The 22,339-nt window shown below is 38.8% G+C and overlaps 1 protein-coding gene across 1 annotated transcript in view; it reads right to left on the bottom strand.

The window, feature by feature from the left end:
- The window catches only part of LOC124590930 (E3 ubiquitin-protein ligase Su(dx)), a 143,010-nt gene that overhangs the window by 21,626 nt on the left and 99,045 nt on the right, over nucleotides 1-22,339 (bottom strand). Inside the window, exons 8-13 of the mRNA XM_047131686.1 lie at nucleotides 14,767-14,921; nucleotides 13,283-13,420; nucleotides 12,622-12,864; nucleotides 4,000-4,159; nucleotides 825-1,099; nucleotides 514-739 (exon numbers count right to left, since the gene is read on the bottom strand). Coding sequence (XP_046987642.1) covers nucleotides 514-739; nucleotides 825-1,099; nucleotides 4,000-4,159; nucleotides 12,622-12,864; nucleotides 13,283-13,420; nucleotides 14,767-14,921 — 1,197 coding nt within the window. The remainder of the gene's footprint in view (nucleotides 1-513; nucleotides 740-824; nucleotides 1,100-3,999; nucleotides 4,160-12,621; nucleotides 12,865-13,282; nucleotides 13,421-14,766; nucleotides 14,922-22,339) is intronic.

Raw genomic sequence — 22,339 nt, 5'->3', positions numbered from 1 at the left:
ACTGAATGCACTTACTCTTCCACAAGTGAAACCAGCTGTCCCATACAATGCCAAAACAATGCAGAGTAGCACAGATTTCCTAATATCAACCCAATATTTATCAAGATTTGTGTGAAGTATGCAAGAGTCAGCTTGGTGCACATTTTCACAAACACATTACAAACTGCCATGTTAATTTATATGCTCAAAGATAACGGCCACACTAAAATCAGAAAAGCCAGCAGATGACCCAGAGCACTCCAGGCTGCTTCATTTGTGGTCTCCAGTCTACACATTATGGGAGCAGATCAGTTCATAACAATGTCAGTCCCATGTTGTTTGAAGTGATTTTGATTAACATGTGAACTTTTGACCACAATGCAAGCACACAAAACAATTCATGTCACACACTGTATCAACAGCAAGTCATACACAGACAAGAAATAAACATTATTACTTGATTAAATACACAAAGTGCTTGTATACTAATATTTCATAGCTATACAAACAGAATTAATACATTGTTTGCAGTACCTGCCAAAACCATACAACTTGTTTGCTGTTTCTGGTATAATGCCGATAAATTGAATTACGTTGCCAATCATCGACATCAATTTCCTGCATACCACAGAGCATCAGCTCCAGTTCACGTTCATCAAAATATTTTAACCATTCAAGAGGTACCACTTCACTGAAACCATCCAGGAATGCTTTGGTCTGTTCTTCAATGCCACGTGTCATTCTCCATTCTGTCATCAGCCTGTGCAGTAATTAAAAGGCACTCTGCTAGTAATGCATGAAAATTTTCTTTAATTAGTATCCATACTAACAAAAAATTATTTCACCTCATGTATTCTTCTTTATTTTCTTCAACAACACGGATCTTGTCACCATTTTCTTTCAGTTCATGGTGTATTACTTGACCCAAAATTTCAAAATCGACACTGAAATAGAGTTCTAGGCCACATTCTTCAATGTTGTTATCTTTAATCCAAACAAGTGAATTGTAGAATTCTGGGTCTATTGATTCAATGTCCTTCATTGTCAACTTTTTATTTAACATTCTCTTATAAAATGGCATTGTAAATCCAGAATAAATGAAACGTCCATGATAAAGAGCCTGTGGAAAGAAAAGCAATTACCTCACAACAATTCAAACACTGCAAACAAATAATTTTACACATAATTTGATGCCTGTTGACAACTACTTCAAGAAAATCTACATCTATATCTACATCCATACTTCCTATTGTACCACTTACTAAGGCTTCTTCCAGCAACATATGGAGTGCTGGAAGAATTAGTGTTTAAGTGCCTCTGTGCACACTGTAATCTTGTCCTCACAATCCCTATGTGAGCAAAACACAAGGGTTTGTAGTATACTCCTAGATTCATCATTTGAAGTTTGTTCTCGAAGATTCATCAATTGAAGTTTGTTCTCGAAACTTTTTAAGTAGACTTTCCCAAGAAAACTTCATCAGTATCTCTGAGACATTCTCCCATGGGACAAACAGATGCGTGACCATTCATGTTATCTTTCTTTGCTGTGTTCAGTACTGTCTGTTCATTTAATTTGGTACAGGTCCCACAGACTTCATCAATATTCTAAGATGGGTCTCACAAGTCTTTCATATGCTATCTCCTTCACAGACTGCCTGTTTTAACCTAGAAATCTACCAATGAACAGAAGTCTGGTACCTGCATTACCTATGACAGCCTATGTTATCATTCCAATTCATATCTTCACAAAAAACAATCACGTATTTGTATGAACTGACTAATTATAACAGTCCCCCACGGATGTCGTAGTCACATGATGCAACATTTTTTTCGTTTAGTCAAGTGTACAATTTTACATTTCTGAATATTAAAAGCAAGCAGTCAGCCTCTACACCACTTTAAAATCTTATGATTCAACTGCATATTTGTTACTATTAATATTGTCTGCAAGATCACTGATGTACAACATGAACAGCAAGGATCCCAACACACTTCCCTGGGGTACACCTGAAGTTACTTCTACATCTGACGACAAGTCTCCATCCAAGATAACATTCTGCATCCTCCCTACCAAAAGTCTTCAATCCAGTCATAAATTTCCCTTGATTTCCAACATGATTGTACTCTTGACAATAAGCGTAGGTGTGGTATCGAGTCAAATGCTTTTCAGAAATCAAGAAATACTGCATCTACCTGACTACCTTGATACATAGCTTTCAGTATGTCATGCGAGAAAAGTGAGTTAGGTTTCACATTGTAGGGAAGCAGCCTACTCACGCCTTATAAAATTCTCATCAGTCTTTCCATTGTGTGCCAGCCTAGTCCACTGTAACTTGCTCTGACGTCATAAATGTTGCGCAACACTTTAAAAATCAAGTAAATAACCTGAAACGGTTCTAGCATGTCAGGAGTAATACTAAATCAATATGTGTTGAATATCAGTTCGATAACTTTAACCATTTTCGAAATTTGGACATTTTTCTGTAAAAATCATTGGCGCAACAGAAAAGAGCTAGAGACTTAAAAATTTGTATTTAGATTCCTTTTTCATAATAATTTAGTAGAAACAGTATTCTGGATCTCACAAATTTTAGTTGAAATTCATGATTTTCTGGTTTTTGTCTTAAAAATTAAGGAAGCAAGATAGATTAAGTAGGCGAATAAATAAGGCTAGGATGTTTAAATTTAAGTAGAAGGGAGATCCACTATAATCATAAAGATGTGAGAAGTTTCAGTTGAATAACTATAAAACTATAGCGATAGCGTATCTCCAAAGGGCAAGTTCAGAGCTCGTCTACTGCGTGTAGTGTAATTAAATTAATTCTCTCGCCCAAAATATTTGACTTAGCCACGTCAGACTTTATTATGATTACTTACCTGTGTGCTGAATGCACATTTAAATTGAGAGCTTCATCGGCCATCAGCAAAGGAAGCGATGATTTATTCAATAACTTAAAGTGGTGAACATTTTATAATAACAATTAATTCCACCCGCCGCCCCACATATGGTTAATCGGCCGGGAAATGCATTTACATTACATTACAAACTAAACATTATATAACAGCATAATTCCACCAGCCGCCCCACAAGATGGTCTTTTTTTTCGGAATTAAATGCTGATTGGCATTGGGGAGGTCTTTCTGTTCAAGATCCTACAACAAATTAATGTCAAGGATATAGGATGGTAGTTTTGTTGATCACTTGCACTGCCCTTCTTATAGACGGGTGTGACCTGCACTTATTTCCCAGAACTGGGCACAGTTTTTTGTTCAAGGGATCTACAATGGGTTCTAATTAGAAGAGGGGCTACCTTAGCCACAAATTTAGTACAGAATCTGATAAAGATTCCATCAGGACCTGGAGCTTTGTTCAATTTTTAACGATTTTAGCTGTTCCTCACCACTGGCACTATTATTTCAGACATCTTTTCAGTGGCATGAGGATTAAACTGGGGAGATACTCCTGGATTTTCCTTTGTAAAGGAAAATTTGAAAATTAAGTTAAGCATTTCAGCTTTTGCTTTCCTACTCTCAATTTCAGTTCCTGTCTCATTCACTAGGGACTGTACACTAACTTCGGTGCCACTGGCAACTTTTACATACGAAAGAATTTCTTTGGGATTTTTAAAGTATCATCTGACAATATTCTGCTATGGTAGCCATTGAAGGCATCATGCCTTGCTCTCTTGACAGCATGGTGTGTTTTATTCAAACTCTCTCTATCTATAGCCCTACACCATAGTGTTATTTCTTAATCTTTCTGCCTATCTCATTTCTCAATCTGTTCTCTGTTCTTTCAATAGATACTATGAAGAATTCTGCACTATAAATAATCCCCTGTTAATATGAAAGCTTTCCAATTAAAAGACCATCTTACAAATACATCAAAATTGTGGGCAGAACTGTGACTGTTAAAAGAAACATAATTACTAAACCAACAAAAACCAACTTATGAACAAAGTAGTACTTTACAGTAATGTATTGAAGCTTAAAACATTGAAGTACTTGTCTTGAACATACCATTGCTATGAAACGACCAATAAATTTGAAGTATAGTAAGTGATCTGGATTTACATATGAAGCTGGATTTATTTGTAGACTGTAATTGTTCTTGTTTGCATATTCAAAAAGACAATACATTGGATTCAGTACTTCATGTGACAACAAAAAGAACCATTCTCTGCAAAAGAAAAGATCAATTCAAAGATGTCAATACACAATGTAGAACGCTTATGTTGTGATATGGAAGTCAAATTACACAAATATAAAATCTAACATTGTAACATCTACAGTGTAAATATCTGGAATTATTTGAAAGCAAAAAGTTAGCTGAGCCTAATAACTTTAGCTAAAATAATTAATTCATTCCTAATATGGGACATAATGCAAGAATCACACTGCTGCTTTTGTGCAAAATACTGCTTTTTTGTAACATCTGGAATTCAACAGATCTTCCATAATGAAAAAAAAAAACCATCATAAGTCTCATCCCAAGGGAAAATAAAACTGCCACAGATATTACAGTTAGATATCAATTTTCTGGACAGAAATACTATTTAAACCTTGGAGAGAATGAAAGATTAAACTGGTTCACTGAAAATCACATCATACAACATACCCAAGCAGACTTCAGGTGTAACTGTTCAACGGAGGGAAAAGTAGGGTTGCTATTCAATAAACCAAGGGTAACTTAAAGGGCCATTAAAACAGCAGTTTACATCAACTTCAAATATGTATGTGATTACATACAGAAATCAGACGTTCTCAAACTGAATCACAGTGCAACTTGAAAAATGTTTAACTGATTCAAAGGCTTCCCCCCCACCCACCCACCCATCAAAGATACTGTCAAGTCTGAAATCATCAGATTAAATGGCTTTAAACTGGCCTGCCACAAAATGCTGTTGCTTCTTATTCAGTCAGTGTATCAGTGATTCAGTCCTCCTCCTGATTAAGAATGAAGGAGTTAATGTTTTGTTTTACATATATGTTCTAGAATTTTGGAAACTAATGAACACAGTATCAAAGTGCTGTTTGCAGCTTGAGTGACTAGTGTACACAGAGGGGAGAGAGATTTGCAGGTATAAAATGGGGATGTGCAACATCAACATTAAAATTCACATATAAAATATATATACAACCTGTTACGAAATAATGCTGTGGGGCACTCATAAGTAAATCGTAAGAAACTGGGAGTTTATATAGAACCACATGATGTGAATAGCTAATGCCATAAAATCAACATGAACCAGCTCCCTGAGATCTGAAATGTCTGTATCTGTTTTGAAAATACACAAAGACTCACAGCAGTACTGGACTATCATCATCATCTTTGCTCCTCACTTTGTGGTCAAACATAAAAAAATAGGACCTTGCCCAAAAAGTAACAGGAAAATAAAAGAAATAAAACTTACAATGTATCATGGGAAACAGGTGAGGTACTGATATAAGTTCATAGGCTTCCACGGTCAGTATTATTTTGGATAAAATACACTACTGGCCATTAAAGTTGCTACACCACGAAGATGACGTGCTACAGAGGCGAAATTTAACCGACAGGAAGAAGATGCTGTGATACGCAAATGATTAGCTTTTCAGAGAATTCACACAAGGTTGGTGCTGGTGGCGACACCTACAACGTGCTCACTTGAGGAAAGTTTCCAACTGATTTCTCATACACAAACAGCAGTTGACCAGCATTGCCTGGTGAAACGTTGTTATGCTGCCTCGTGTAAGGAGGAGAAATGTGTAACATCACGTTTCTGACTTTGATAAAGGTCGGATTGTAGCCTATCGCGATTGCGGTTTATCGTATCGCGACATTGCTGCTCGCGTTGGTAGAGGTCCAATGACTGTTAGCAGAATATGGAATCGGTGGGTTCAGGATGGTAATACGGAACGCCGTGCTGGATCCCAATGGCCTCGTGTCACTAGCAGGCCAGATGACAGGCATCTTATCCACATGGCTGTAACGGATCGTGCAGCCACATCTCGATCCCTGAATCAACAGATGGGGACGTTTGCAAGACAACAATCATCTGCACGAACAGTTTGACTACGTTTGCAGCAGCATGGACTATCAGCTCGGAGACCATGGCTGCGGTTACCCTTGACGCTGCATCACAGACATGAGCGCCTGCGATGGTGTACTTAACGACGAACTTGGGTACATGAATGGCAAAACGTCATTTTTTCGGATGAATCCAGGTTCTGTTTACAGCATCATGACGGTCGCATCCGTGTTTGGTGACATTGCGGTGACCGCATATTGGAAGCATATATTCGTCATCGCCATACTGGCGTATCACCCGGTGTGATGGTATGGGGTGCCAATGGTTACACGTCTCGGTCACCTCTTGCTCACATTGACGGCACTCTGAACAGTGGACATTACATTTTTATTTTTATTTATTTATTTATTGTTCCATGGGGCCAAATTAAGGAGAAGTCTCCATGGTCATGGAACGAGTCAATACATGAAATTATAACACGATATTAGAAACAGATAAAATGAAATACAAAAAAAAACATATTCAGGTGACAAGTCGTAAGTTTAAATGAAGAAAATCAACAATGTAACACTGGAATTTGCTTAATTTTTTAGCTCTTCCAGGAGCTCCTCGACAAAATAGAAGGAGTGAGCCATGAGGAATCTCTTCAGTTTAGACTTAAAAGAGTTTGGGCTACTGCTAAGGTTTTTGAGTTCTTGTGGTAGCTTATTGAAAATGGATACAGCAGAATACTGCACTCCTTTCTGCACAAGAGTCAAGGAAGTGCATTCTACATGCAGATTTGATTTCTGCCTAGAATTAACTGAGTGAAAGCTGCTAACTCTTGGGAATAGGCTAATATTGCTAACAACAAACGACATTAAAGAAAATATATACTGTGAGGGCAATGTCAGAAATCCCAGATTTTTGAATAGGGGTCGACAAGAGATTTTTGAACTTACACCACATATAGCTCGAACAGCCTGTTTTTGAGCCAAAAATACCCTTTTTGAATCAGAAGAATTACCCCAAAAAATAATACCATGTGACATAAGCGTATGAAAATATGCGAAGTAGACTACTTTTCGTGTTGAAGTGTCACTTATTTCAGATACTGTTCTAATGGTAAATAAAGCAGCATTTAGCTTCTGAACAAGATCCTGGACATGGGCTTTCCACAACAGCTTACTATCTATCCGAACACCTAGGAACTTGAACTGTTCTGTCTCGCTTATAATATGCCTATTCTGTCTGATCAAAATATCGGTTCTTGTTGAATTGTGAGTTAGAAACTGTAAAAACTGAGTCTTACTGTGATTTAGCATCAAATTATTTTCCACAAGCCACGAACTTATTTCATGAACTACATGATTTGTTACTGTTTCAGTATTATACACAAGATCCTTCACTATCAAGCTGGTGTCATCAGCAAACAGAAATATTTTTGAATCGCCTGTAATACTAGAAGGCATATCATTTATATAAATAAGAAACAGCAGTGGCCCCAGCACCGACCCTTGGGGAACGCCCCACTTAACAGTGCCCCATTGGGACTGAACATCACTACCACTCTCAATATTGCGGAGAATTACCCTCTGCTTTCTGTTCTTAAAGTAAGAGGTGAACCAATTGTAAGCTACTCCTCTTACTCCATAATGGTCCAACTTCTGCAGTAATATTTTGTGGTCAACAAAGTCAAAAGCCTTCGTTAAATCAAAGAAACACCTAGCGTTCGGAACCTTCTATTTAATCCATCCAAAACCTCACAGAGAAAAGAGAATATAGCATTTTCAGTTGTTAAACCATTTCTAAAACCAAACTGAACATTTGACAGCAAATTATGTGAATTTAAATGCTCCAGTAACCTTGTATATACAACCTTCTCGATAACTTTAGCAAACACCGATGGCATAGAAATAGGTCTAAAATTGTCAACATTATCAATGTCTCCCTTTTTATAAAGTGGCTTCACTACCGAGTACTTTAATCGGTCAGGAAACCGACCACTCCTAAAGGAAAAGTTAAAGATATGGCTGAGAACTGGGCTAACATACATAGAACAATACTTCAGTATTCTGCTAGATACCACGTCATATCCATGAGAGTTCTTGGTCTTTAGTGATTTAGTTATTAACTCAATCTCCCTCTTGTCAGTATCATGGAGGAGCATTTCAGGTAACAGTCTCGGAAAATTTTTTTCTAAGAGCGCTATATGATTCCCTGTTGGGACTAGGTTTCTATTTAGTTCACCTGCTATATTCAGAAAGTGATTATTAAATACTGTACATATATGCGACTTATCAGCAACACGGACATTCCCACTACGCACTGATTCTATATCCTCGACCTGTCTCTGCAGACCAGCCACTTCCTTTACGACTGACCATATGGTTCTAATTTTATCCTGAGACTTAGCTATTCTATCTGCATACCACATACTTTTTGCCTTCCTAATAATATTTTTAAGCACCTTACAATACTGTTTTAGATTTTGAGTGTTTCTAACGTTTTGATATAATTGCCACTTTGTTCTAAAAGATATTCTTATCCCTCTAGTCAGCCACCCAGGCTGCCTGTTTGTGCTAGTACCCTGTTTTAAACGTTCTAACGGAAAGCAACTTTCAAAGAGCATGAGAAAAGTCTTGAGAAAAGCATTATATTTATCGTCTACTGTATCAGCGCTATAAACATCTTGCCACTCTTGTTCCTTTATAAGGTTTACAAAGGTCTCTACAGCAACTGGATCAGCTTTCCTGAACAGCTGATGACTATATTTAACACGTGTTGCAGCACAAAAATCTTTTAAAGTTAAAATTTGTGCATCATGATCTGAAAGGCCATTCACCTTTTTGCTAACAGAATGCCCTTCTAGTAATGAGGAATGAACAAAAATGTTGTCTATGGTTGTTCTACTGTTCCCTTGCACTCTCGTTGGAAAGAATACGGTTTGCATAAGATTATATGAATTAAAGAGGTCTACCAGCATCCTCTTCCTTGCACAATCACTTATACAATTAATATTGAAGTCACCACATATAACTAACTTTTTGTATTTCCTATGAAGTGAACCAAGAACCTCCTCTAGCTTTAGCAAAAATTTTGTGAAATCGGAGTCTGGGGATCTATAAATAACAACAGTTAGAAGTTTAGCTCCGTTAAATTTAACCACACCTGCACAACATTCAAACACCTTTTCAGTGCAGTACTTTGAAACATCAATTGACTCAAATGGGATGCCGTTTTTCACATACACGGCAACTCCCCCACACCGCAAAGAGCTCCTCGAAAAGCTGCCAGCCAACCTGTATCCTGGTAAAGGAAGCCTCTGAATTGACTGTTTCTAACGTTTTGATATAATTGCCACTTTGTTCTACAAGATATTCTTATCCCTCTAGTCAGCCACCCAGGCTGCCTGTTTGTGCTAGTACCCTGTTTTAAACATTCTAATGGAAAGCAACTTTCAAAGAGCATGAGAAAAGTCTTGAGAAAAGCATTATATTTATCGTCGACTGTATCAGCGCTATAAACATCTTGCCACTCTTGCTCCTTTATAAGGATGTGTTATGACCCATGGCGCTACCCTTCATTCGATCCCTGCGAAACCCTACATTTCAGCAGGATAATGCACGACCGCATGTTGCAGGTCCTGTACGGGCCTTTCTGGATACAGAAAATGTTCGAATGCTGCCCTGGCCAGCACATTCTCCAGATCTCTCACCAACTGAAAATGTCTGGTCAATGGTGGCTGAGCAATTGGCTGGTCACAATACGCCAGTCACTACTCTTGATCAACTGTGGTATCATGTTGAAGCTGCATGGGCAGCTGTACCTGTACACACCATCCAAGCTCTCTCTGACTCAATGCCCAGGCGTATCAAGGCCGTTATTACGGCCAGAGGTGGTTGTTCTGGGCACTGATTTCTCAGGATCTATGCACCCAAATTGCATAAAAATGTAATCACATGTTAGTTCTAGTATAATATATTTGTCCAATGAATACCCGTTTATCATCTGCATTTCTTCTTGGTCTAGCAATTTTAATGGTCAGTAGTGTAATTTTGGGTATTGGCTCACGTAACTATTACAGCTAAATTGCCAACATTTTGATCGACTTACTGAAATTCTCTTCAGGGTGGTTCACTGCTGTGTACTGGTGAATGTCTTCCTTTATACACTGCCATTTTCAGTTATCTGGTGGCTTCAGACATCACATATCTGAGATGTCATTGGACAATTTGAAGAGGTTGGTATGCAAGGATGGCTGTACAGATGCTATTGCCTATGCTATCCTCAAGGCTAACTGGAAGACAACTCTAGTAAGTGACTGGCAGAAGGTAGCATATCGGCTGTCTGTTGCTTGTGCCACTCTGGCAACTGATTGGCGGGCGGCTCCGATTGGTGACTGGAAAGTAATAGTAAAGCAATAGATTGTCTCCAGGGGATGGTGTTTTCCTGCGCCGAGGTGTTAAGGCCACACACGAGTTCTCTCGCAGCTACTGTCTTCACTGCCAAACCTGGGCCCAGTAGTGCCACCTGCTGCCAAACACAGGCGGTCTACCACACTGAAATCACTGGCAGCCAGGCCACAGGTTACTAATAGCCATCCTCCCTGTTCATGTTATTATGGCATTTAATTATTTCAATAGCTTCTCTTATTTTCCGTTGCTGCATTCACAGCTGACAACCAAGTATGTGAGATTCTTGAAAATTTGTAGGATGGCCACAATCCTAGTGGTGTTCTGCTACAGCTGACTTTCTATTCTGTCCCATTCATACGTAATGTCCATGCTCCAAAATGCAGGTGCTACTGGATCTCCCGGTTTCACCAACACAGACTTCACCACACTCACATCAAAAATTGTAGATACCTGCAGTTTGAAGAGTATTGATGAGATCTTTAGTCGACCCCAACAAATCTCAGATCTTGTGGCCACTCTGAAATACACGTCTGAGTCCTGCGCGACATGGAACCTTGCCTAAACAGTCACTGACATCTCTCACATAAGGCAAGGTTCTGTGTAGCACAGGAATCACACCTGTATTTCAGAGTGGCCACAAGATCCGAGATTTATTGATCCACTAAGGATTCTGTGAATGCTCTCCACAATGCAGGTGTGTACAAACTTCGGTGTGAATGCGGCAAGGTTTATGTTATTGAAACTGGTAGATCCATTAGCACTTGCACTTCAGAGCATGAACTTTATGTACAGCTGGGATAGAACAATAAGTCCACTGTAGCGGAACACAGCCACATATGTAGCGGAACACAACCACATATAAGGCCATCTCATCAACTTTCAAGAACCTAAAGATCTTGCTCAGCAGCCGTGGATGCAGCAACAGAAAATAAGACAGGCTATTGAAATAATTAAACGCTCTAAAAGAATGAACAGGGAGGATGCCTACATTAACCTGTCACCTGGCTGCCAATGACTCCAGCCTGGTGGATTGCATGTGCTCGCCGGCCAGTAGTGCCACTCGTCTTAGGTTTGGTAGTGCAGATGGCAGTCATGAGGACTGCCATGTGGCCTTAATGCCTCACTGCAGGAAAACACCTTCCCCCGGATACAAGCTGCTAATTTACTATTACCTTCCAGTCACCAATAAGAATTGCCCACCCATCACTTACCATAGTGGCATGTGCAGCAGACAGCTGATGTACTACCTTCTACCAATCACCTATTAGAGGTTGCCTTTCAGTCAGCCACCAGGGTAGCACAAGCAGTAGCACACTATACAGCCACCACTCCATAACAACCTCTTCAAATAGTCCAATGACATCTCAGATATGTGACATCAGTAGCTACCAGATAACAAAAATGACAGTATGTAAGACGAGACATTCACCAGTATACAGCAGTGAACCACCCTGAAGAGGATCAAGTTGCTCGTTACGTCAGAAATTTACCCGTTTTTGTAATTACATTATAATAACTGAAAGGTAAGGTACTGACACCAATCAAGCCAACTAAATTACAACACATGAGTTAAAATATAGATCTAATACAACAAATCAGCAGAAAAGACATCTGTAGCCAAATACTACGAGTTTCTGCACCAGAAACCATCAGATCTTGATACCTGGAAACAACTGGCTATATGTATACCATGGAAAGTCCCATTCAAGGAATAATGCAACCACGGAGCTGGAATACAATGGCAACTATTCACCTGATATTTCATGCTAGGAAGATTAAAAGCCTTTTGATATCAAAGATAGAGTCAAAACAACAGCTCTAACTCGTGTTATTTACAGATTGTTATTATTTACTAAAGCAGCAATTTTTAAGTGACTTAAAATCAAACATACCAGCAATTCCAATTATATGGCATTTCAAGTCACTTGTGACATACTTCAATACATGGAAAACATCGAAATATTACGTTTACTGTTTACACATATTTGTATGATATGTCTGTCACTGCCAGACAAAAATTTTGTGAACAGGCATTGGGAAGTGAGAGACAAAATGAAGAATTTGTAAAACGAATACTCTAATTTTGTTGTATGTAATATAGCTTTAAACATATGTTTTCATCTGTCATCTGTTAAGTTTACAGTGTACCTCCCATTTTATTTTGAGACAAAATTATTTATATCAACGCCACACATAATAAAATATTAAAGTGATTAAAGAAAATGCAAAATCACCTGGAAACGCCACCATAATCAAGACCTTCTTCTCCTCTAAAAATAATGTAAAGTCGTCTTCTGAGTTCATAAGCAGGTAGCCTCATAATCTGATGATAAGAATCTTCAAATAATGTTTGGCGAGTTACTGTTATTTTGATATGACTAGGAAGTGCATTGCTTTGACACAGGTACCGAAACTGTCCAAGTTTCCACCTGAAAGATCTTTCATATGCCTTGGGCACACCATATACACCTTTTGGCCTGAAATACATAAATACTAATGAAAATCTGCTATCACATTGCCAGAAAGCATCTATACAATGAAATAAGATTAACTTTATTGATGCATTACAAACAAAACTATATTTGACAAGGGCTACAATTACTACAAGAGTACGGCCTTGTGACCAACTCTTCAGCAATTACAAACGTCCATGATTAGTAGAAGTAAGTGTGCATCTAATATCACAGCTGCCTTCTTTTATAGCATGCATTGGTTCTAGTCCAAAATAAAAGTTAATACAGGTTCCAGTTCAAAACAGAAGTTAAGATATTGCATCAAAAAGTCTACAAAGACAAGAAACAAATGACATGTTTGACAATCTTATTAAAGATGTAAGCCTTCAGACTTAAAAAGTACACTATCAGCATCGGTAATGTAACATTATAAGAATCATACCCCTTTGGAGCTCCAGGTCGAGGGTCTTGGAATGTTGTTGTTCTTGTGTTATGATCAACAAAGTAACGGACACCATCTTCCGTTAATCGAATTTCCCAACCTGGTGGGAGAGCCGCTTCATCAGCTCCAACTTCCTGTCTATATTAAAAGAACAGAAAACTAAGCTTACCTATATGAAGTAGAAGTTGCGTAAATTAGAGTAAAATAGTGACAAGTAATCCTGCTTATGAAGAATAAAATACTTCAGTACTATAATAAATAACAGTCAAATGTGTTTTCTTTAGCTTTAACGAAATAGACGAAAGCAATGGGGCAATGGCTTGGTCAGCACTGATTGTTATAATTCCTTTTCCTAAACATAAGGGATGACTTTTTTTTCTTTTTTCTGTTGATGAAGGGGTGTTGTTGGGAGAGATGGGTGGATGGAGGGGGGGGGGGGAGGTGACAAGGGAGATGAGACTTGAAGCACTGGAGTGTGCATGCAATGCTTTGATTGGTAGCATCATTCGTTGAAAATATCGAGCAGATAAAATTACTGAGAACAGGAAGCCTATGCACAAACTTCAAGCTTGTGGGAAACACCAGGTTTTTTAGAACAGAAAAGCATAAATAAATCAAAAAGATAACTGAAAACTATTGTCATAAAGAGATATGTCTATTTCAAAACATCAATGCATCACATCCACATGTTAAACAGATGAACTCAGCAATCGCTGGCAGAAATATATGGCCTTCACTGCTCCCAATATCTCTCATGATTGATTACAATGACAGCTACTGTAAAAGAAAAAAGTTTTGGGTGCTATAGGAGATGACTTCAACTGAGCTGTGTGGTTCTGGTCATCACTACAATTTTTGTTTGATTCACCTCTCTATTGCTATCACTTGCCAGCTATTCTCTTCATTTCAATAAAATGGCTCCACGTACACCATCCGCAATATTTTATACAGTAATATCTACACTTTACTTCTGATTTTTTCCTTCGACCATTCCTTTAACTACAGTTTCTAGAAATGACTCATGTCATAATACATGCCCAACCATTCAATTTAGTAAATATTGCTAAAATAACCACCAGTAGCATTTTATGGTGTTAAAGAATAAGAAAATGTGTCTTCGAGGAAGAGCACACTTTAACAGTTGGTAGTACAAACATTCAGAGGGAAAGACATAAACAAATGGTCTACTCTCAATTTCTGAGATATGGCTAACTGAAATTATAAAAAAATGAGAGTAGTTGATGGTAAATTGTAAGATCCTAGCTCACCCTAGAGCAATGTATAACTTCACCCCTACAATCTACATTCGGTAGCCACTTTCCACAGAATGTAAACTGTTCCTGATAACCTCTCATCCTCATAAAGGATAGAATACGCCACTACCAGCTCTCCCGGAAATTTAATTATTCTGCTTCCAACATATGTGAAAATATCAGTAAAATAGTAGTTGTAAGTATATTTCATGGCCTTTGATAACAGCTCACCCTTGAGTACGAGGATCCTCCCACTGAGTAGTGCGGTTCTTGTGGTTGACAAAGTAGCAACGACCATCAGGTTGCACCCTTTTCTCCCATCCAGCTGGAAGAGGACCAAGATTGTCTTCTTCCGAATCAACTGTTGATGCCGCACCTGATGTATGCTGCAAATGTATGTTCTGTGAACCTTAATTTACAAGCATAAGGGAACACAAAACAAAAACAAAATATCATTATGACACTATTTGAGACAGATTAGTGCAATCTACTACGAGGGGGGGGGGGGGGCATTAAGTAAGCAATGCAACACATTTTTCACAGCTAATTTTGTTTTTAAAAAATGTGGAATTTGTTGTGGGGCATCATGGAATATTCCCACTTCAGCCCCTATAGTTTCATGAAGTTCCAATAGATAGCGCCATTATAGGTAGCCTTAAAAGTGATGCCTGTAACTGAAGTGCATTCCAAGCAGAGAGATGTCATTGAGTTTCTTTTGGAGGAAAACCAGAGCTTCATAGATATCCATAAGCACTTGCATACTGTTTATGGAGACCTGGCAGTGAACAAAAGCACTATGACTCATTGGGAGAGGCATCTGTCCTCATCACAACAAGATCGTGCAAACCTGTACAATCTCCTGCATGCTGATTGGCCGCACACAGCTGTGAGACCTGCAATGTTGGAACGTGTGGACACACTCATTCGTGGTGATACACATATCACAATCAAACACCTCACTGCAGAATTGGACAGCTCTGTTGGTAGTGTTGACACACTCGTCTATTAGCTGGGGGTACTCAAAGGTGTGTGCCCGCTGAGTTCCTCAGCACCTAACAAAAGACCATAAAGAGCAACAAAGGAGCATATGTTTGGAATTGCTTGCATCTTAAAAGGATGATGCAGTGGTTCTTGATGCAGCAAGATGTTGGCTCCAACATCAACCAGCAGAGAAATATCAGGCACGCATACGGGCCCTCCCAGTAAGTAGGTGTAAAGCTGTCGCATTAAACGGACATTATGTGAAGAAATAGGGTTTCGTAGTCATAACTGTGAGGAATAATACGATGTACTGGAACCCTGAATAAAACCAATGTACTGGAACCCTGAATAAAACCAATCTGCTTTCAGAAAAAAAAGTGTTGCACTATTTACTGAACGCCCCTTGTATTTATTCATTACTACTACTACTCCCCCCCCCCTCCCCCCCTGAAAACACACACACAAGCCATTTACATTACCTTTCCTTTCCTTACTTCTACGTAAAATGTGCAGGTTGTGGTGTTACATATTCCAGAAAAGGGATGTGTAACCCTGTGTTTACTTTGCCAATGAGTGATGCTCATTAACTATACAGTGGGAAAGTGGGGTAATGATTTAACAGTTAGGAGAGTGCACCTGTTGTGTATTTTTAAAAATATAATTGCATGTGGCAAGTAATCTGGAGGGATAATGCATGTCTTCAATGTGGGACGACGATCGCATTAATTATGCAAGTGGCAGTGCGGAGGAAAATGTGCATACTCCACATATTGTTGCCCCAGGTCGGAGAAGTCCATTGGCCCTGGGGCAAGAGCCTGGGATGACAAAAAGAAAAGTGAACAAAAGAATATTTGAAACATGTATTCATTCTGTTGTATTTCAATCCATCACCTTGATATTTAAAATGAGACTGAAAATCAATCAATTACTGCAATGTCCTATCTAAAGAAGTGTTTATTATGAAGGGTTAATGTACTTTACTTTAAGAACATATCTCACATAAGTCTGAGACGTGTTTTATTTATGTACACAATTGGATATTGTGCTGAATTCCTGACTTCCAGTATTTACTGCCAAGTTTGAAAACAAAATTAGAGTTTTATCCACAGTCAAGAATATGGTGAACTATAGTCCGATTCACGAACAATGGCAGTCTGCACAAGTCAAGGCACAGGTGGGGGTTGCCGTGTTACCACTGAAAGTGAAAGTTGCAGTGCTCGAAGAAGGAGAAACAGTGTCTCATGCAAATTGCATCTCTCACTTGTTGACCATCATCGTCAGCCATGACAACTCACAACTAATGGAATAAAGTTCACTAAATAACTCACTATAATAACGTTTAATGCTCACATTCACTACAACATTCACAACCGAGTGCTCAGAAAACTACCGAATGCTCACTGGTTATCAGAGAATATGTGATGTCAGGTGTGCTGAACAAACCTACCCTTTAGAGCTGCTATTTCCAAGAGAAAAGCCTAACTTCTAGACAAGGTGATGGAGATAAGGATAAACTATTCTTAAACTGGGTCTTGAACAAGACACTTTGCAAGAAAAGTGACAGCCACAAAAGCACTTATATAACAATGTTACTTCATGGACTGCTGCTGTAAAGGCTGGTAAGGTGTTCTTGTAGTATCAGATCATTATCTCATACAAATTATATCGATGTAATCTTCAATCAAATGGCCCATCTCTTTACTCAATGTCTTAAGCCATTTCTAGTCAACCCTCTAATCCATCTCACTAGCATCACATCACCTAAATTTGGGGTGAGCAGTTACTTCAGAGGAAAGAAAAGACAAACCTAAAGCATTGGCAAAGATTTTGTTTGTACTAGAGCTTCTAAGCAAGGGCAACAAGTTGATTTCTGAAAATGAGAGCCAAAATTCAGTGACCAGTTCTTCCACTAAATAACTAATAAGCTACCTACAGGTCACATCTGGGTTTTATTTATACGCATAAACCCGAATCTGTTCTGGACTTTGGTCTTAAAATATGTGAAGAATATACAGTAATGGTAAATGTTCCCTCAAGAAATAACCATACACTCCTGTGAAGAACTACAGAGTGCTCAACACCTGCTGACGTATATAAAAATGTGCCAAGTAGTATCTGCTGCTAACAAATGATAAGACTATTAAGGCTATCAAACAGTGGATGGAAAATATTTAATATAACAATGAAAGATAAATGCATAAATATTCTACACTGACCTGACTGTCTCATTATAAACATTCAAGAAGATGCACCACAACTGCAATCTTTGCATTGAATACTGCCTTGAAATCCTCAAGGAAGAAGCCAAAAAACATGCCACACAACTATACAGGAACCTGAGTCACTCGGCAATCCTTTCATCCTTACACTGGGAAACTATGATCACAACCATAGGTGGAAGCATAAGTGGCCAAAGACACTACTAGCTAAGGAATAACCACCTATGGCAACTGGATATGCCAGCTGCTATTAAAGCCGACCAACACGTTACAGCAGGGAGACTGACAAGCTCACACGCTGACGCACGAACAAATCGCCAACATTACCCTACATTGTGAATCTGATATACGACCTATAGGACACAAAACCGCAATGAACCCAACTGTTACAGGTACGCTGATGCTGATCGAGAAATCAAGACCGGCACCCAGTAGCAGCCTCTGAGTAACAGCACCGCACAATGTCGAAGATATCGACCTGCATGATACCCACTACTAACAAAGCCCACTCTTGCATGACCTGTTGCAGGAATCAAGTAAACCACTACTGCTCTTACAACTCGACCCAACTATCGCAAAAGTTTGTTTCCCTTGGCTCTTGCCTTGGCCGTTTTCTCCCTTCTGACCTTCAAACTGCTACCCTTTGCTCAACTTTCTACCCAATCTATCTCCAGATGAGAGCGTATTAATGGTTAACCTTAACCACATGTGTGCAAACATTACAGTACCCACATCCTGCAAGACCTCACTCTAGTGAAAATTAACCCTTATGCAGAGATGGCAGTAGACCTTTTGTGTTGGCCATCATGCCGGTGTTGGTGTGGTGTCCACCTCTGTGCAAAAAAGTTCCTCTTTTCTCGAATTCTATTCAGTACCAACTCACTAGTTATGTGATCTATCCATCTAATTTTCAGCATTCTTCTGTAGCACTACATTTCAAAAGCTACTATTCTCTTCTTGTCTAAACTGTTTATTGCCCACATTTCACATCCATACATGGCTTCACTCCATACAAATACTTTCAGGAAAGGCTTCCTGACACTTAAATCTATACTTGATGTTAACAAATTTCTCTTCTTCAGAAACGCTTTCCTTCCCATTGCCAGTCTACACTTTATATCCTCTCTACTTTGACCATCCTCAGTTACTTTGCTCCCCAAATAGGAAAACTCGTCTACTACTTTAAATGTCTCATTTCCTCATCTAATTCCCTCAGCATCATCTTATTTGATTTGAGTACATTCCACTATCCTCGTTCTGCTTTTGTTGATGTTCATCTTATATCCTCCTTTCAAAACACTGTCCATTCCGTTCAACTGCTCTTCCACATCCTTTGCTGTCTCTTCTAGAATTACAATGTCATAGGCAAACTGCAAAGTTTTTACTTCTTCTATATGGATTTTATTTCCTACTCGAAATGTTTCTTTTGTTTCCTTTACTGCTTGCTCAATACACAAATTGAATAACACCCGGGATAGGCTACAATCCTGTCTCACCCCCTTCACAACCACTGCTTTATTTTCATGCCTCTCGACTCTTATTAATGCCGTGTGGTTTCTGTACAAATTCCTTTTGTTCCCTGTATTTGACCCCTGCCACCTTCAGAATTTGAAAGAGAGTATTCCAGCCAACATTGTCAAACACTTTCTTTAAGTCTACAAATGCTAGAAACTTGGGTTTGCCTTTCTTAAACCTAGCTTCTAAGGTAAGTAAGGGTGTCAGTATTGCCTTGCATGTTCTAACAGTTCTACAGAATCCAAACATATATACCACTAGGTCAGCTTCTACCAGTTTTTCCATTTATCTGTAAAGAATCTGTGTTAGTATTTTGCAACCATGACTTATTAAACTGATAGTTTGGCAATTCTCACACCTGTCAGCACTTGCTTTCTTTGAAATTGGAATTATTATATTCTTCTTGCAGTCTGAGGGTATTTTGTCTGTCTTACACATCCTGCCCACCAGATGGAAGAGCTTGGTTATGTCCGGGTCTCCCACGGCTATCAGTGGTTCTAACAGAATGCTGTCTACTACCGGGGACTTCTTTCTACTTAGGTCTTTCAGTGCTGTATCAAATTATTCTTGCAGTATCATATCTCCCATTTCATCTGCATCTACGTCCTATTCCATTTTCATAAGATTGCCATCAAGTACATCGCCTTTTTATAGATCCTCTACATACTCCTTCCACCTTTCTGCTTTTCCTTCTTTGAATACGACAGGTTTCCCATCTGAGCTCTTTATAATCATACAGGTGGTTCTCTTTTCACCAAAGGTCTCTCTAATTTTCCTATAGGCAGGTAAAAAGACGAGGTCTAGTAGAAATCCTTGGGTAACAGAAGAGATATTGAATTTAACTGATGAAAGGAGAAAATAAAAAATACAATAAATAAAGTAGGCAAAAGGAATACAAACATCTCAAAAATGAGATCAACAGGAAGACAAATTGGCTAAGCAGGGATGGCTAAGAGGACAAATGTACGGATGCAGAGGTATACATCACAGAAGGTAAGATAGATACTGCCTACAAGAAAATTAAAGAGACCTTTGGAGAAAAGAGAACCACTTGTATGAATATCAAGAGCTCAGATGGAAAACCAGTTCTAAGTGAAAAAGGGAAAGCAGAAAGGTGGAAGGAGTATGTAGAGAATCTATACAAGGGCAATGTACTGGATAGCAATATTACATAAATGGAAGAGGGCGTAGATGAAGATGAAATGGGAGATATGATACTACATGATGAGTTAGACAGAGCACTGAAAGACCTGAGTTGAAATAATACCCCGGGAGTAGACAACATTCCATTGGAACTACTGACAGCCTTGGCAGAGCCAGCCCTGACAGAACTCTACCATCTGGTGCAAGATGAGTGAGACAGGTGCAATACCCTCACACTTCAAGAAGAATATAGTAATTCCAATCCCAAAGAAAGCATGTGTTGACAGGTGAAAAATTACCAAACTATCAGCTTAATAAATCATGGGTGCAAAATACTAACATGAAGTTTTTACAGACGAATGGAAGAACTGACTGTAGCTGACCTTGGGGAAGATCAGTTTGGGTCCATAGAAATGTTGGAGCACGCGAGGCAATACTGACCCTAAGAATTATCTTAGAAAATAGATTAAGGAAAGGCAAACCTATGTTTATAGCATTTGTAGACTTAGAGAAAGCTTTTGACAATGTTGACTGGAATACTCTCTTTCAAATTCTGAAGGTGGCAGAGGTAAAATACAGGGAGTGAAAGGATATTTACAATTTGTACAGAAACCACAAGGCAATAATAAGAGTCAAGTGGCGTGAAAAGGAAGCAGTGGTTGGGAATGTAGTGAGACAGGGTTGTAGCCTATCCCCGATGTTATTCAATTTGTATATTGAGTAAGCAGTAAAGGAAACAAAAGAAAAATTTCGAGTAGGAAATAAAATCCACGGAGAAGAATTTAAAAATTTGAAGTTTGCCGATGACATTGTAATTCTAGAAGAGACAGCAAAGGACCTGGAAGAGCAGTTTAACAGAATGGACATTGTCTTGAAAGGAGGGTATAAGATGAACATCAACAAAGCCAAACGAGGATAATGGAATGTAGTCGAATTAAATCAGGTGATGCTCAGGGAATTAGATTAGGAAATGAGACCCTTAAAGTAGTAGATGAGTTTTGCTGTTTGGGGGACAAAATAACTGATGATGGTTGAAGTAGAGAGGATATAAAATGTAGACTTACAATGGCAAGGAAAGTGTTTCTGAAGAAGAGAAATTTGTTAACATCAAGTATAGATTTAAGTGTCAGGAAGCCTTTTCTGAAAGTATTTGTATGGAGTGTAGCCATGCATGGAAGTGAAACATGGACTATAATTAGTTTAGACAAGAAGAGAATAGAGGCTTTGGTGAAATGTGGAGCCACAGAAGAATGCTGAAGATTGAATGGGTAGATCACAGAACTAATGAGGAGGTACTGAATAGAATTGGGGAGTGGAGGAATTTTTGGCACAACTTGACTAGAAGAAGGGATTGGTTGGTAGGACATGTTTCAAGGTATCAAGGGATCACCAATTTAGTATTTGAGGGCAGCATGGAGGGTAAAAATTGTAGAGGGAGACCAAGAGATCAATAAATTAAGCAGATTCAGAAGGATATAGGTTGCAGTAGGTGCTTGGAGATTACAAAACTTGCACAGGATAGGGTAGCATGGAGAGCTGAATCAAACCAGTCTCTGGACTAAAGACCACAACAACAACAACAACAACAACAACAACAACAGGCAGTATATACCTTACCCCACATGATATATGCTTCTACATCCATACATTTGTCCTCTAGCCATCACTGCTTGGCCATTTTGCACACCCTGTCGATTTTAATTTTGAAACGTTTGTATTCCTTTTCGCCTGCTTCATTTACAGCATTTTTTATATTTTCTCTTTTCAGCAATTAAATTCAATATCTCCTCTGTTACCCGAGGATTTATACTAGCCCTCGTCTCCTTACCTACTTGATGATCTGCTGCCTTCACAATTTCATCTCTCAAAGTTGCCCATTCTTCTTCTACTGTATTTCTTTCCTGCACTCTTTTCTATAGTTCCTTAATGCTCTACCTGTAAATCTC

The sequence above is a fragment of the Schistocerca americana genome, chromosome 2 (assembly GCF_021461395.2).
Source record: "Schistocerca americana isolate TAMUIC-IGC-003095 chromosome 2, iqSchAmer2.1, whole genome shotgun sequence".
Taxonomy (NCBI): Eukaryota; Metazoa; Arthropoda; class Insecta; order Orthoptera; family Acrididae; genus Schistocerca; species Schistocerca americana.
This window is presented reverse-complemented; position numbering and strand designations above follow the sequence as displayed.